Raw genomic sequence first — 13,815 nt, 5'->3', positions numbered from 1 at the left:
AAGGTGCTAGTGTGTCTGCAACTGTTGCTACTGCTGCAATGTCACAACTGCCTAGATGTACAACCCAGAGCTCTATGAGCCACTTTATGCAAACAGCTATAAAACCAGCAAAAAAGAACACAATTGACAAGGAACTGGGTAAAATGATTGCAAGGGATTTTCATCCATTATGTGTTGGCTGTGTGTTGTCGCAACATCTGTCCCCTCAGAGAGAATCTTCTCCAAAACAGGGCAAATATTAACAGAGAGGAGAAACAGGATCAACCCCTCAAAGCTGAGGCACTTGGTTTTTCTTCATGCCAATCTTCGCTAAAGACAAGCTAAAACCTTTACCTGGATGCTGCTTTTTTAATTTATAATTTGTTTTGTGGTATTCAAATCTTACTTATGTTGTTTTACTGTAAATAGTTAAAAGCTTATAAATATACACATTCAGAGATTGGAACTTTTTGACGACCTTGTTTTGAGATGGGTCTTTGTACTTTGTTTTTATTTTGTAGCACCCATGTTGAACTCCATGTTGAGCATGTTCAGAAGAATATAAGTAGAGCCATATAAATAATAAATATTTGATATAATGTTTAATACCAAAATGTTATTTTTGGTATTAAATTAATTTAAGCAACAAAAAAACTGAGGAGCCATTTGGGAGCCGAAAGAGCCGGCTCTTTTTAAAGATCCGAGCTAAAAGGAGCCGGCTCTCTAAAAGGAGCCGGAATTCCCATCACTATAACCTTTATGGTCCATGAGTTCTCTTGCACGAGCAGTGTAGTGTCATTCTCCCGTTCGAAGAACGAAAAAACACGTGATTTTGACCTAGCCAATCAGCGATGATACGTTGCGTCATGCAGGCACCATTGCTACATTTGACCAATCAGCGGTGGTTTAAATACCTGCCACACTTCCTCGTTTGTTCAAAGCCCAGAAGCCGACATCTAGTTGGAAGTGTCATCCAGATTTACGCTTCTAAATTTGAAAACAGTCATGGTAAGACAACAGCTGTCACATATTTTATGTCAGAATAGTTACGTTAATCGAATATGTCAGTGTTGTTGGAGTTGTTTTAGGTTTTTATTTGTCTTTATCAGTTCACAACGTACAATGCACATGCACTACCTATCTGTAGCAGTCTGCGGTGGAAAGTTTCCAATTTACTTACTTCCGTGAGCCCGTTCAGAACCGAAATGTTAATAAATTATTCTGTTTGAGCCCTCAAAATATTATACTTAGTAAATTAGCATTAACGTGTATAATGTGTCTAATAAATATAGTGTAATATGAAAATAAATGAAACACATAATTACGAAGAAATAAAACTCTTAAATTAACAACTTATCATGGCCTTTGTGAGGATGAAGCGTTTCAGATAACGGATGAATGTTTCTTAAATGTAAGCATTATGAAAAGGGAAGGAGGACTCAAACTCCTGCAATGATACAGAGCCTTCTTCCATAAGTTTTTTTTTAAACGTCTGTGTGTCTTTTTCTGTCCCCCAAAAATTATAAAGTGACACATTGGGTGAATGTACTGTACGCAGGTGAAACTTCCAGCACGTGACAACATGCGTGAATGGGTATTTTGCCATGATTACACAGACATAAACCATCCATTAACAAATTAAAGAGATGCTACAATTCAAAATGACACACCCAGCATTGATAGTATTTTCAAATCAAGGATATCTCCACTTCTTTCTCTTTTGTAAATTGCTTCAGTTTGGCAGTGAACCATGGCTTGTTATTGTTGAAGGAGCGCAAGGTCCTTGTTGGTCCAACCATGTCCTCACAGAAACTGATGTATGATATTACAGTGTGTTTATTCGTCAAGGCTGACAGTTGAAGTTTCAAAGACGCCCTAATCAGTGCAGTCCAAGTATTCTTGTTGTGCCAGCTTGGTCCACCTCTTCAGTCTTGACAACCGGTTTTACGCATTGGAGTCTGTGCCTGTTCAAGGGATTCAGTGTATTAAACAGTGATCAGATTTATGTACAGTATGCATGAAGCCGCTAATTAAGTTTTCTCATTTTAATATTAATCAAAAGCTTAATAATAACTACCGGTAATAAACTTCTCTTTCTGTCACTCCTTTTCAGGCTAGGTCTTAAGTTTTGATTGGAGAATTTTGTTATATACAGTATATTACAATGTATAACAATTATTAATTAATTAATTCATTTTCTGAACCGCTTCATCCTCACCAGGGTCGCGGGGGGTGCTGGAGCCTATCCCAGCCGTCTTCGGGCAGTAGGGACACCCTGAACCGGTTGCCAGCCAATCACAGAAACGAATAACCATTCGCGCTCACACTCACACCTAGGGACAATTGCAGTGTTCAGTCAGCCTGCCATACATGTTTTTGGAATGTGGGAGGACCCGGAGGAAACCCACACAAGCACGGGGAGAGCATGCAAACTCCACACAGGAAGCTGGGATTGAACCTCTACCTCTGCACTGTGAATTCGAAGTGCTCACCCAGGGGCCGGCAACCCAAAATGTTGAAAGAGCCACATAGGACAAAAAAAACATGTCTGGAGCCGCAAAAAAATAAAAGCCTTCAGTATAACTTACAATGAAGGTAAACACATGCTGTATGTATGTAGGAGACTGGACTGTCTCAGAATTGTTTGTTATTCATTCCTTTATGTGTTCGCAAACGCCCACATAGAATTTACTTTGTAATTTCCTCGCTTGATTTTTTTTTTGTTTTGGTGCATTATTTTCACTTTTCCTTGTCCTTTTCATTTTCACTTGTCCTTGCTCATGGTCTACCGGTGTCAAATCTGCAAGTCCTTGAAAATGGGATTTCTGATCACATGGCAGTTTTATTTGACGTAGCCTTATTGCATGCTGCTGTGAAATCTGCCGCTCCTACTTGTAAACGCCGAGTTTTTAACCCTCGCACTGCTAGTCGTTTCTCTGATGCCTTTAATAACCTTTGCGTACCCTCGTCTAACACAGAGGAACTCACCTCTTGGTTCGAGTCGTCATGCCCGACATTACCCGCGCAGCTAGGCAGGGGTGTCGCAAAGCTGAACACAAATGGAAGAAAGACAAATTGCATGTCTCTTATCAAATTTGGAAAGACTGCTGGCGTAACTACCAGCTCACACTAAAAGAGGCCAAAAGAGAATATCTGTCGCACCTTATTCAAGCTAACCGTCACAACCCACGCGCACTATTTAAAACGATAGATTCTATACTCAAACCCCCTCTGCCTACTTCCTCGGATTCTTCACCCGAGATGTGCAACAGATTCCTTCAGTTTTTCATTGATAAGGTCTCTACAGCTAGAACTCCGGTCTCAAATACCGCATCTGACCCCTCTGTCCATGTTCCATGTTCAGCTGTACTAAATTCTTTTGATACCGTGTCCTTGGCGCTTTTGGAGGATGTAGTTCGCCAGACGAAGCCATCTGGCTCCCCTTGCGATTCTCTTCCCCCACACTTCTTTCAGGAGGTTCTCCCGAGTGTTGGTGCATCGGTCTTGGATATCATCAACAGCAGCCTTTCATCTGGTGTAGTTCCCCAACAGTTTAAACATGCAGTGGTCCAACCCTTGATCAAGAAACCTGGTCTTGATCCAGATGTGCTGTCAAGTTTCAGGCCCATTTCCAAACTGCCTTTCATTTCCAAAATTCTGGAAAAAGTGGTGCACATGCAGTTGAAACTTTTCTTGGATGAACATAACATCTTGGAGGTCTTCCAGTCAGGTATCAAGACGATGCATAGCATGGAGTCAGCTCTGTTACGCATTTCTAATGACATCCTCCTGGCAAATGACTCTGGAGACCACGTGTGTCTGGTTTTATTGGACTTAACTGCAGCATTTGATACAGTGGATCACAGTATTCTGCTGACTCGTTTGCAGCACTTGGTGGGCATTGGTGGGCATTGGTGGCAGTGCTCTTGAGTGGTTTAGGTCCTATCTAGCTGACAGGACCTTTTGTGCCTGCCTTGGCTGCTCTGAGTCACGCACTGCTCCCCTGTCATGTGGTGTTCCACAGGGCTCAATTCTGGGGCCTCTGCTGTTCTCGCTGTATTGGGTTCCATCTTAAGGAAACATGGTATTCCCTTCCACTGCTATGCAGATGACTGCCAGATCTATGTCCTACTGAGCAAGGAAGGCGCCTTCTCATTAAGGCCACTCCTATCCTGTCTGGAAGAAATCAAAACCTGGATGGCACAAAATTTCTTGAAATTCAACGAAAAGAAGACAGAGGTGATAATGCTTGGTCCCAGTGGCCCTTGTACATTCCATCCTGTAGACTTGGGCCCCCTGTCTCCTTATCTGAAATCAACGGTTTCAAACTTTGGCCTTAAACTGGACAGTGATTTCAAACTCGGCAAATTGGTGCCGTTGCTAAATCCAGCTTCTTTCACCTTAGACAGCTGGCCAAAATAAAACCTCTCCTCTCACATGAACACTGTGAGACAGTAATTCATACCTTTGTCACATCCCGGCTCGATTACTGCAATGCCCTTTACTTTGGAGTCAGCCAGTCCTCCATTAAGCGCCTTCAGCTGGTCCAGAATGCCGCTGCTCGCCTCTTGACTGGTAGCATATAACTCCTACTCTGGCATCCCTTCACTGGCTCCCCATTCATTTTAGAGTTATTTTCAAGATCCTCCTCTTTGTTTTAAAATCTCTGAATAATCTCGCGCCACCTTACCTCTCTGAGCTCATCCGCCCCTACACACCTGCCCGGCGCCTCAGGTCTGTGGACCAGTCTTTGTTAGAAGTGCCAAAAACTAAACTGAGGCTCAGAGGGGATCAAGCCTTTTCTGTTGCTAGTCCCTCTCTTTAGAATGACCTCCCACTGAACATTCGGCAAGCCTCCTCGCTGCCCATCTTCAAAGCCCTCCTCAAAACTCACTTGTATTCTTTGGCGTTCGACTCAGCATGACTTAGATTTGTTCTTGATTTTACTGTTTGGTGCTTTCTTCCGCCTTTTATTACTGATTTGTCTTACTGTTTATTGTGCATGTTAAATTGCTCCATGTACAGCACTTTGTATGCAGCAATGGCTGTTTGAAAGTGCTCTATAAATACTGTTGACTTGACTTTTCTTGGTGTCAGTGAAGTGATCATTAATTTCCGTTTTTCGGAGGCTGGCTTTGAACGCCTTTTGAGTCAAACGACAAGAGGGAAGGCATGGAGTCAGACGCAGATGTGTCTGTGTTTGTCGAGACCCGGGGTGTCCAAAGTAGGTCCTCAAGGGCCGCTGTCCTGCCTGTTTTCCAGCTCTCCCCGGAGCAACACACCTGATTCAAATCATCGGGATCGTTCTAATGCTGCTTCAGAGCTGGCTGATGAGCTGATCATCTGAACCAGGTGTGTTGCAACCAGAGAGATGAAAAACAGGCAGGACAGTGGCCTTCCAGGCCCGGAGCTGGACATGCCTGGTTGAGACTGTTAAAAGCATCAATAAAGTGTATGTTTTAAAAAGCCAACACCACAGCTCCCCTTTTTCGGAGCTGCAACATGTATCTATAACTATTTGAGCGATATTAGCCGATTATCATGGCCACGGCAATGGGCAGCATTTTTCACAACCCCGATTTGTTCAGTGGCTATGTCGGCGCTGTTGGACAGTCGGCGTTGGTGCGGCTGGATGGATGGCCGCTGAAGTTGAGGATGAGGCGAGAGGAGGGTTGGCGAAGAGCGCCGATGCGTATTTGGAACCGTGAGTCGCCGCTTGGAATTGAAATGGATTTCCATGGGACAGGAGAAGTGAACCAATCTCTTTTTTCGTCAATGGATGCTGCAGCTTCTTGTTGACTTTGAAACATAGCTTGTAGCCGACGTGTGCACATTTTGAGCATGACGTCTCTGATCCACTGGTTAAAGGACGCTTTGATTCTCTCCTCTTTCATCTCAAACCGCTTCAAACAACAAAGCGTGTGACGGAAAAGTGGTTAGGACTGCACAACTGTCCGTGTTTTATGTTATGTGTTGTGTTTATTATTTTACTTTATGTTAACTGTTTTGTAAAGCGCTTTGTTACAGCTGCCGCTGTTGTGAAAGCGCTATATAAATCAGCATGTATTGTATTGTATTGTATTGTATCAAAATCTTTTTCCATTTTCAAACATTCTTTATAAAGCTCCAGGGAGCCACTAGATGTCGCTAAAGAGCCGCATGCGGCTCTGGAGCCGCGTGTTGCCAACCCCCATGCTTAGCACTCGAATACCAGGCCGCCCTATAACATAATTAACGTTATAATAATAAAGTAAATTTTGTCCTTTTATTCATTTGCATCCATCCGTTGTCTTCCACAGTAACAAGCAACAATGCCACAGCCCAGGATTTTGCTGGTGGTGACAGGAGATGATTTTGGTTACTGTCCCAAGAGGAATCAAGGGATTGTCGACTGCTTCAAGTTTGGAGGCATATCCTCTGTGTCACTGCTGGTGAATGCATCTGCTGCCAAAGATGCCGCAGATCTGGCTAAAAGGTAATGTGGGACTGGTGTAGCAGATTGGGTTTTGCTTTGTCGCGAGAGTATTTTTCTCCTTCACTTAAAAATATTCACTGCAATTAATAACGGTTATCACGAGACCCGTTATAAATCACATAAAATTGTTTGATCAAGTATACTTCTTATCAAGGTTTCACACTTGAAGTCAGCTAATTGCACATCATGTGTTTTTGGCATCTTTCAATTGGCCAATTTACAGAGAACCTATGAGACCTGCTATCTTCGGACTATAATGTTATGGAGAGCACCAAAAAGGCAACCCGATCTTACATGACTGCATGGGTTTGAGAGTCCAAAATTAAGATGGTGGGCGATGAGAAAAGAGTTTTGCCTTGATAGCTTTGGCTGATCTGTTTGCCGAAAGACCGAATAGATTCATACCAGTGGTAGCTTGGGCCTGCTGGTGAGAAACGAGGAGTGTGGCACAAAGGAGACTGTCTTTGTTGACAAAACGTCCATCCATCCAACCATTTTCTTCCACTTGTCCGGGGTCTGGTCGCGGGGGCAATAGCTTTAGCAGGGAACCCCAGACTTCCCCCTCCCCAGCTATTTCTTCCAGCTCTTCCCCAGGGATCCTGTGGCGTTCCCAGGCTAGATGGGAAACAACGTTTCTCCAGGGTGTCCTGGATCGTCCTCGGGGGGCCTCCTGCCAGTGGGACATGCCCGAACACCTCACCAGGGAGGCATCCAGGAGCCACCTCATCTGGATCCTCTTGACGTGGAGGAGCAGCAGCTTGACTCTGAGCCCCTCTTGGATGACTGAGCTTCTTATCATATCGCGAAAGGAGAGTTCAGATACCCTGCGGAGGAAACTCATGAAGGCCACTTGTTCTTTCTGTCACGACTTATAGCTTGTGACCATCGAGAAGATCAACCCGAAAATCTTCACCATGACAGACCGATACAAAGTCCGCAAAACACTGTCCTCACACCAATGGCCTCACCCAACTCTTCCCATGCCTGACTTTTTGTCTCGTCGACCGCTGAAGCTATGTTTCGCTTGACCAGCTGGTACCCATCAGCTGCATGGTGCATTCCTCCCAATCACGGCCTTCCATTTCGCACTGTCTTTGACTACGTGAAGTCCCCCAGCAGAACGAGGGAGTCCACATAGGGAACGCTCTCCAGCACAACCTCTTAGGACTCCAAATAGGGTGGGTACTTTGAGCTGCTGTTTGGTGCATAGGCACAAACATTCAGTATCGATGTAGGCCCAGCCACCAGGCGCTCGTGAGTGAGCCCCACCTCCAGGCCTGGCTCCTGAGTGGGGCGCCGGTGAATGAAACAAGTGAAACAAAGGTGCATATATTTTCTTCATCATGAATGGTCTTTTAAATCGTGCTTTGTCCGGTCCCTCACCTTGATCCTGTTTGCCATGGGTGACCCTGTCAGTGGCATAAAGCCCCAACTTAGCTCTGAGGATCTTTGGGACACTAGTGATGGGAATTCCGGCTCCTTTTAGATGCCGGCTCTTTTGGATCGGCTCCCAAATGGCTCCTCAGTTTTTTTGTTGCTTAAATGAATTTAATACCAAAAATAACGTAATATTATGTGTAAAATGAAGTACTAATGCAAAAAATAGACATTATATCAAATATGTATTATTTATATGGCTTTATTTATATTCTTCTGAACATACTCAACATGGAGTGCTACAAAAATAAAAAAAAGTACAAAGACCCATCTCAAAACAAGGTCGTCAAAAAGTTCCAATCTCTGAATGTGTATATTTATAAGCTTTTAACTATTTACAGTAAAACAACATAAGTAAGCTTTGAATATCACACAACAAATTATAAATTAAAATTTGTAAAACAAAAAGAAAAAAGCAGCATCCAGGTAAAGGTTTTAGCTCGTCTTTAGCGAAGATTGGCATGAAGAAAAACCAAGTGCCTCAGCTTTGAGCGATTGATCCTGTTTCTCCTCTCTGTTAATATTTGCCCTGTTTTGGAGAAGATTCTCTCTGAGGGGACAGATGTTGCGACAACACACAGCCAACACAAAATGGATGAAAAACCTTGCAATCATCTAGGCAGTTGTGACATTGCAGCAGCAGCAGCTGTTGCAGACACACTAGCACCTTCATTAATAGCTGGTTCCCTTGCTTGTCTTTTCTATTCAAATTGTACTGATGGGTGGATATTTCTGATGTGCCTGTGCAGGTTATTTGTGGAGCCTGATCTATGGGATATTTTAACCTTGCACAGTCTACACGCTGCCTTTGAACTATCAATTACATTGAAATGAGTCCATATTTCACTGCGTTTCCTATCCTTTTTCTCACCTTTCCACTTTCCACCGTGTTGTTTTTTTTTCACTAACTAGCTCTCTCGTCTCCTCGTCTGTCTTGTTCACGTGCTGCTCAGTGTGCTGCTGTGTGTGTCTCTTCTCTAACCCCTACCCCTTCTCTTAACTGCAGCGCGTGTGTGTGTGTGTGTGTGTGTGTGTGTGTTGTTAAGGAATTATTCCGCTAAAAGTAGTAGTAGAACATTGTTGAATTTCATCTTGGTATGAGAACTATTGACACCAGTCTCTCTCCTGAGAATCTGCTGAAGTAGTTAAAACAAAGAATGTACTGTGAAGTTTAGAGCCCATTTCCCTTTGGTTAATTAACAGCCCCCCAAGGGTTTTCTTGCCTCCACCACCTCATAAAAGTCCCTGAAGGCTCTCAAGTGCCCTCAAAGAGGAACCCTAATCTCAAGATCTGTGACCAGAAGGTATTTCCTGCTCAATGTTATTACAATCAACTTTAGTGCCCTCGACCCCCACCACTTCTGGGGCCCCCCTCCACGGGACATGTTTTAGAGGAGCTGTTATCTCAGGTGTCTGTGTTCCTGCCATCGCACCAAATGGGGGGTAGTGGTGGTCGGGTCTCACCTCACCGCTCCTGGCTTCCTCAGGCCACACCGGGTCAGATGACATGTTACTTTCTTTGTTTCGGGATTTGCATGAGAGGCGTACCTCCCCGCCTCTCATTATCATATTGTCTCTATATAATCTCATGAATGTGTTTCTTCGGGGCTTCCTGATGAAATCTGAGACTCACAGGAGCCCGAATCGATTCGTGTTGCGTTGCGATAAACTGAAGAAAAGACTACGTGGTGTTGGGTCTTCTTCCACCTTATAGAGAGATAAAAGAATCTGTAACCAAGGAAGGGCCAAGAGCAAATTGACAGCTCCCATTCCTCAACAGTGTGTGTGTGTTTGTGCGTGCGTGTGTGTGTGTGTATGTGTGTGTGCACGCACGCGTGTAACCCTCCCCTTCCGGCTCCCAATGAGGAGCCGGCTCCCAATGAGGTGGGAGCCGGCTCCCATCGTTCACTTCAAAGAGCCGGCTCGTTCGCGAACGACACATCACTATGGGACACACAAACCCCTCCACAACGAATATGTGACAGCTCACAGAGGGGTGACAAAATGTTACGTCAAATAATCCACAGACATCAACTGTGTGCCGTCAAGAATTATATTCATCATCAAACTTGTTTGCTACAACACACATGAAAATCCCTATCACACAAGAGGGCCAACAATTGCGACTGTTGGCAAAGGTAGAAAAAGTTCGTCACAAGTTCGCAAATGTTGGCAAAATGTTCAGCTAACATTTGCCAGATGTTAGTCAACTGTTTTTATTTATTTATTTATTTTTGTCTGTTGCAAGGAAATTTTGAACATGACAAGAAAAGGATAGTGAGCCTGCTGGTAACCAACCGTTGAATCAGGATTGTACTTGGAGCCGGCGGCATCTGTCCTCTGGTCCCAAGCGTCCTCTTCCGCGCTGCATTGGTTCTTCTCTAGATGCTGCAGTCCCAGGAATGGGGTAATGCTCTGGGTTGGGGGGTTCACAGTCTTATGGGCAGCAGGTGTGTGGCCGCATGAGGGAGCTCTGACTGGGCACGTAACAGCGCCACTCCGCATTCTCGATTTCGCTCTCTCTCCCTCTCTCTGTCTCATAGATAATAAATATATATATATATATACATATATATATATTTATTATTAGAGCTGTTAGTTTAGCGCGTTTTTATTGGCATTAATTTAAATGAATTTTAACGGGATTAATTTTTTTCTCGCGAGATTAACGCGGCACACGTCACAAGCGGATGTTACGTTGCTCTATAATTAAACCAGAAACAAAACAACAAGCGCGCTGCACAGGTCCGCGCCCATGTCTATTTTGCCAGCCAGCGCGAGACACCGAAAAGGGATACTTAGAGTTTATGAATGGAATGTTTACTTTTAAAACGTTGCCAGATAGTTCCACTGATGAGACCAAAGTTACCTGGATGTTTTGCAGTCATAAACTGAGCTATCATCGCAAGTCGAGTCTGAAATGCCACTTAATGGCCAAGCACACAGCTGATGTGAGTACAGTAATCCCTCATTTATCGCGGTTAATGGGGACCGAAACCACCTGCGATAAAAATCCGCGAAGTAGCGTCCAATTAACAAACAGGTTAAAAAAAAATATATATATATATTATTTACAATAAGAACTTGCTCATGAGTGACGGGTAGATGGTCTGGAGCTCATTCTTGAAGGATTTGAGAACCTCCACATACCGCTCTTTGGTGACTGTCACTGCTGCGCCAGATTCTTCGATGAAGATTGGTCCAATGATGCCTCTGGCCGAGATTTCTGGTTCCAGCAAGACGGAGCAAGTTCTCACACCTCAAACCTCTCCCGAGATTGGCTGAAAGAGAACTTCAGAGGCCGAGTGATCAGTCTTGTGTTATTTTGTTATTTTGACTTCAAAATGGCGCCGCGAGAGTGGCTGCCTTTCCAGCAGCTCCTATAATTTGTTGTTCTACTTCTTACTTTCATAACTTTGCTGCTGTGAATTGGGAATTTCTCCATTGTGAGACTAATAAAGGTTTTTCTTTCTTTCTTTCTTTCTCAAGACTGATTTTGAGTGGGCACCCCATAGCCCGGACCTAAGCCCCCCAAATTTTTTTCTTTGGGGCTATCTTAAGGACACTCTACGCAGGGAAACACAGAACCATAACTGAACTCAAGAAAGCCATCAGGGAGGAGATGAGAGCCATTACCAATTCAGTCTGTAAGAACGTCATGTCGTGCTGCGCCTCAAGAAATGCACGGAGCTAAACGGAGGCCATCTAGAACATATGCTGTAGAACGGAGAAAAAAAGGCCAAAGACCCTCGTGTTTTGATCTGATGTTTTGAATATAATAAACTAGTTATGGCCAAATTTTCATTTCATTCGGACAAAACACTAAGAAACGTGGCCTAATTAGAGTCTGGGTTTTTTTGGGTCACCTTGTATATATACAGTATAATAAATATACACCGCTTGCTCCTCACTCAGGTCGCGGGGGGTGGTGCTGGAGCCTTTCCCAGCTGTCTTCGGGCAGTAGGCGGGGGACACCCTGAACTGGTTGCCAGCCAATAGCACGGCACACAGAAACGAACAACCAAGGACAATTTTGAGTGTTCAGTCAGCCTGCTAGCATGTTTTTGGAATGTGGGAATGTGTTGTCCTGATACTGAAAAATTCACCTTATTTATTGAATGACCTTGTAATTGCTCTCGGTTGTGCACCGGCTTTGGGATTAGGTTGAACACTATGGTGGGGCCTTCCAGAAGTGTCACCTTTTTCAAACCAGCGACGTACAAGTCAAAATGTTCCAAAAACACCACTTGAAATCACCCAAACAGTCCAAGGACAGAGGTTCGTTTTTTTCCCCCCCTCACAACGTGCAATTCTTTCTTTAGACAATTAATTTGTTTTAGCATAGTGCTAGTGAGCTCTAGCTTGACTGACTCACCAGCCGTTCTTACGGGCTCGCTAAAAACCTGTAACCCAACATGCTCGAATGTGGACTGTAATGGAAGGCTGAAACGGTAATCTATATTTCTAGAAAGAATGATGGTGCGTTCCCAGTTCGTGAAGATCGTCCAACTTAAAGTTGGTTCGGGGCGAGAAAGTGGGCCAGTTATTTACAAACTACAGTCCATGTTTTCTGCCAAGATTACGTTTGCAAGAACTTTCGCCTTGACTCCTTTCATTCCGTATGTAGGTGCAACTGAAACGGCAATGTCTAGAATGTTGTAGAAAACGGGTATGGGATATCTCGTCATCATAGTGTTGTTGGAGCAGACACGTATCACTATATCTGAGGAGGAGGTGTTTTTGTCTTGCTGGTGTCTTGGCCTGTTGTGTCCCAGCTCCCAAAGGTTAGCTTTAAAGTCGGGCACTCTGCCCCAGGAATACACATTACCATGCAGCCATCTCGTTACCTCTGCGTCCCGCGTCCTAGACGCATAATTTTACCGCAGGACGCACAATTCCAAATAATGTGCATTTTTGGGACGCAAGGAAATTTCTCAGTCAAAACGAAACAAAAAAAAAAAACTACGGCAGGCCTGAGGATGTCACGGTTACGATCGTGACCAGTTGCGTGGTGCACACGAGTTGACTGTACGTGATCAAATCTCTCCTGTGTGATCAACGACATTTCACTGTGCCTGTATGCGTGTTTGTGTTATGGTGTGTGACTGTGTTTCTTCTAATTTACTTTCGTTTTGTTTTGTTTTCAGTGTTGGAGCCTGGGGGAGGGTGGCGGAACAGATGACGTTATGTGCGGATGCGGGTTGCTATTTTATTCCGCAAACTGAGGAATCGCACGGAAGAAAGTTTGAAATGGCGGCGAAAAATCTCACAAATATCTACTAATTACGACATTTAAGAAACGGGAATGCTAGTCTGATTTTTCGTATGAATCGTCCGAAGGCCGTATCACTAAACTCACCTGGGATGTATGCACAGAACACGAGCGCGAAATACGACGGGAGGCACGATTACGAGGCAAGTTGGTCATTAGATATACAGGCTAATCGCTATGAAAAAAATATTATGAAGCAGTATTGGTTGTTCTATAATTTACTGGTTGTAGCATGGTAACTTCAGGAATAAAACATTCGTCACAAGGTGTAGAAATGCAAATGTTAACTGTTGGTCGAACTAATGATGACGTGTGTTAGATTCTTTATTCAAATTGATAGTCGATTGCACATGCATCGTCTTGCGACGAGGATGTCAAGCCACATCAATACTTACCTGTATTAATGATGACCAGTAAATTAATCTTTACTGTATGAGATTGGAAAAAATACTCAGATTTTGTGGTATGCTGTATTCATGATGCCATATGAGTACAACATATTTTGATCCATTTATTTTTTTGAATACATTTACCCTTGAAACATTATACGTTTGAGTTTCAGAATTCTTGTTTATGAATATCAGTCAAAATAGAAAAATGGGTTCCCATGATGAATGTTTACAGAACCCAAAATTAGTTACTGTGGTTTCCC

The 13,815-nt window shown here is 43.7% G+C and overlaps 1 protein-coding gene across 3 annotated transcripts in view; it reads left to right on the top strand.

Moving 5' to 3' along the window:
* Positions 1-860: 860 nt before the first annotated feature.
* ydjc (YdjC chitooligosaccharide deacetylase homolog) overlaps positions 861-13,815 on the top strand; it is a 44,200-nt gene continuing 31,245 nt past the window's right edge. For 2 of the 3 annotated variants that reach the window (XM_052068338.1, XM_052068340.1), the window contains exons 1-2: positions 861-987; positions 6,279-6,454. In XM_052068338.1, the coding sequence (XP_051924298.1) occupies positions 6,291-6,454 (164 nt within the window). In that variant the 5' untranslated portion in view covers positions 861-987; positions 6,279-6,290. Of the gene's footprint in view, positions 988-6,278; positions 6,455-10,139; positions 10,299-13,815 lie in introns of those variants that run through there. The other variant, XM_052068339.1, reaches the window with a different exon arrangement.

Source organism: Hippocampus zosterae, chromosome 6, assembly GCF_025434085.1.
Source record: "Hippocampus zosterae strain Florida chromosome 6, ASM2543408v3, whole genome shotgun sequence".
Classification (NCBI taxonomy): Eukaryota; Metazoa; Chordata; class Actinopteri; order Syngnathiformes; family Syngnathidae; genus Hippocampus; species Hippocampus zosterae.
This window is presented reverse-complemented; position numbering and strand designations above follow the sequence as displayed.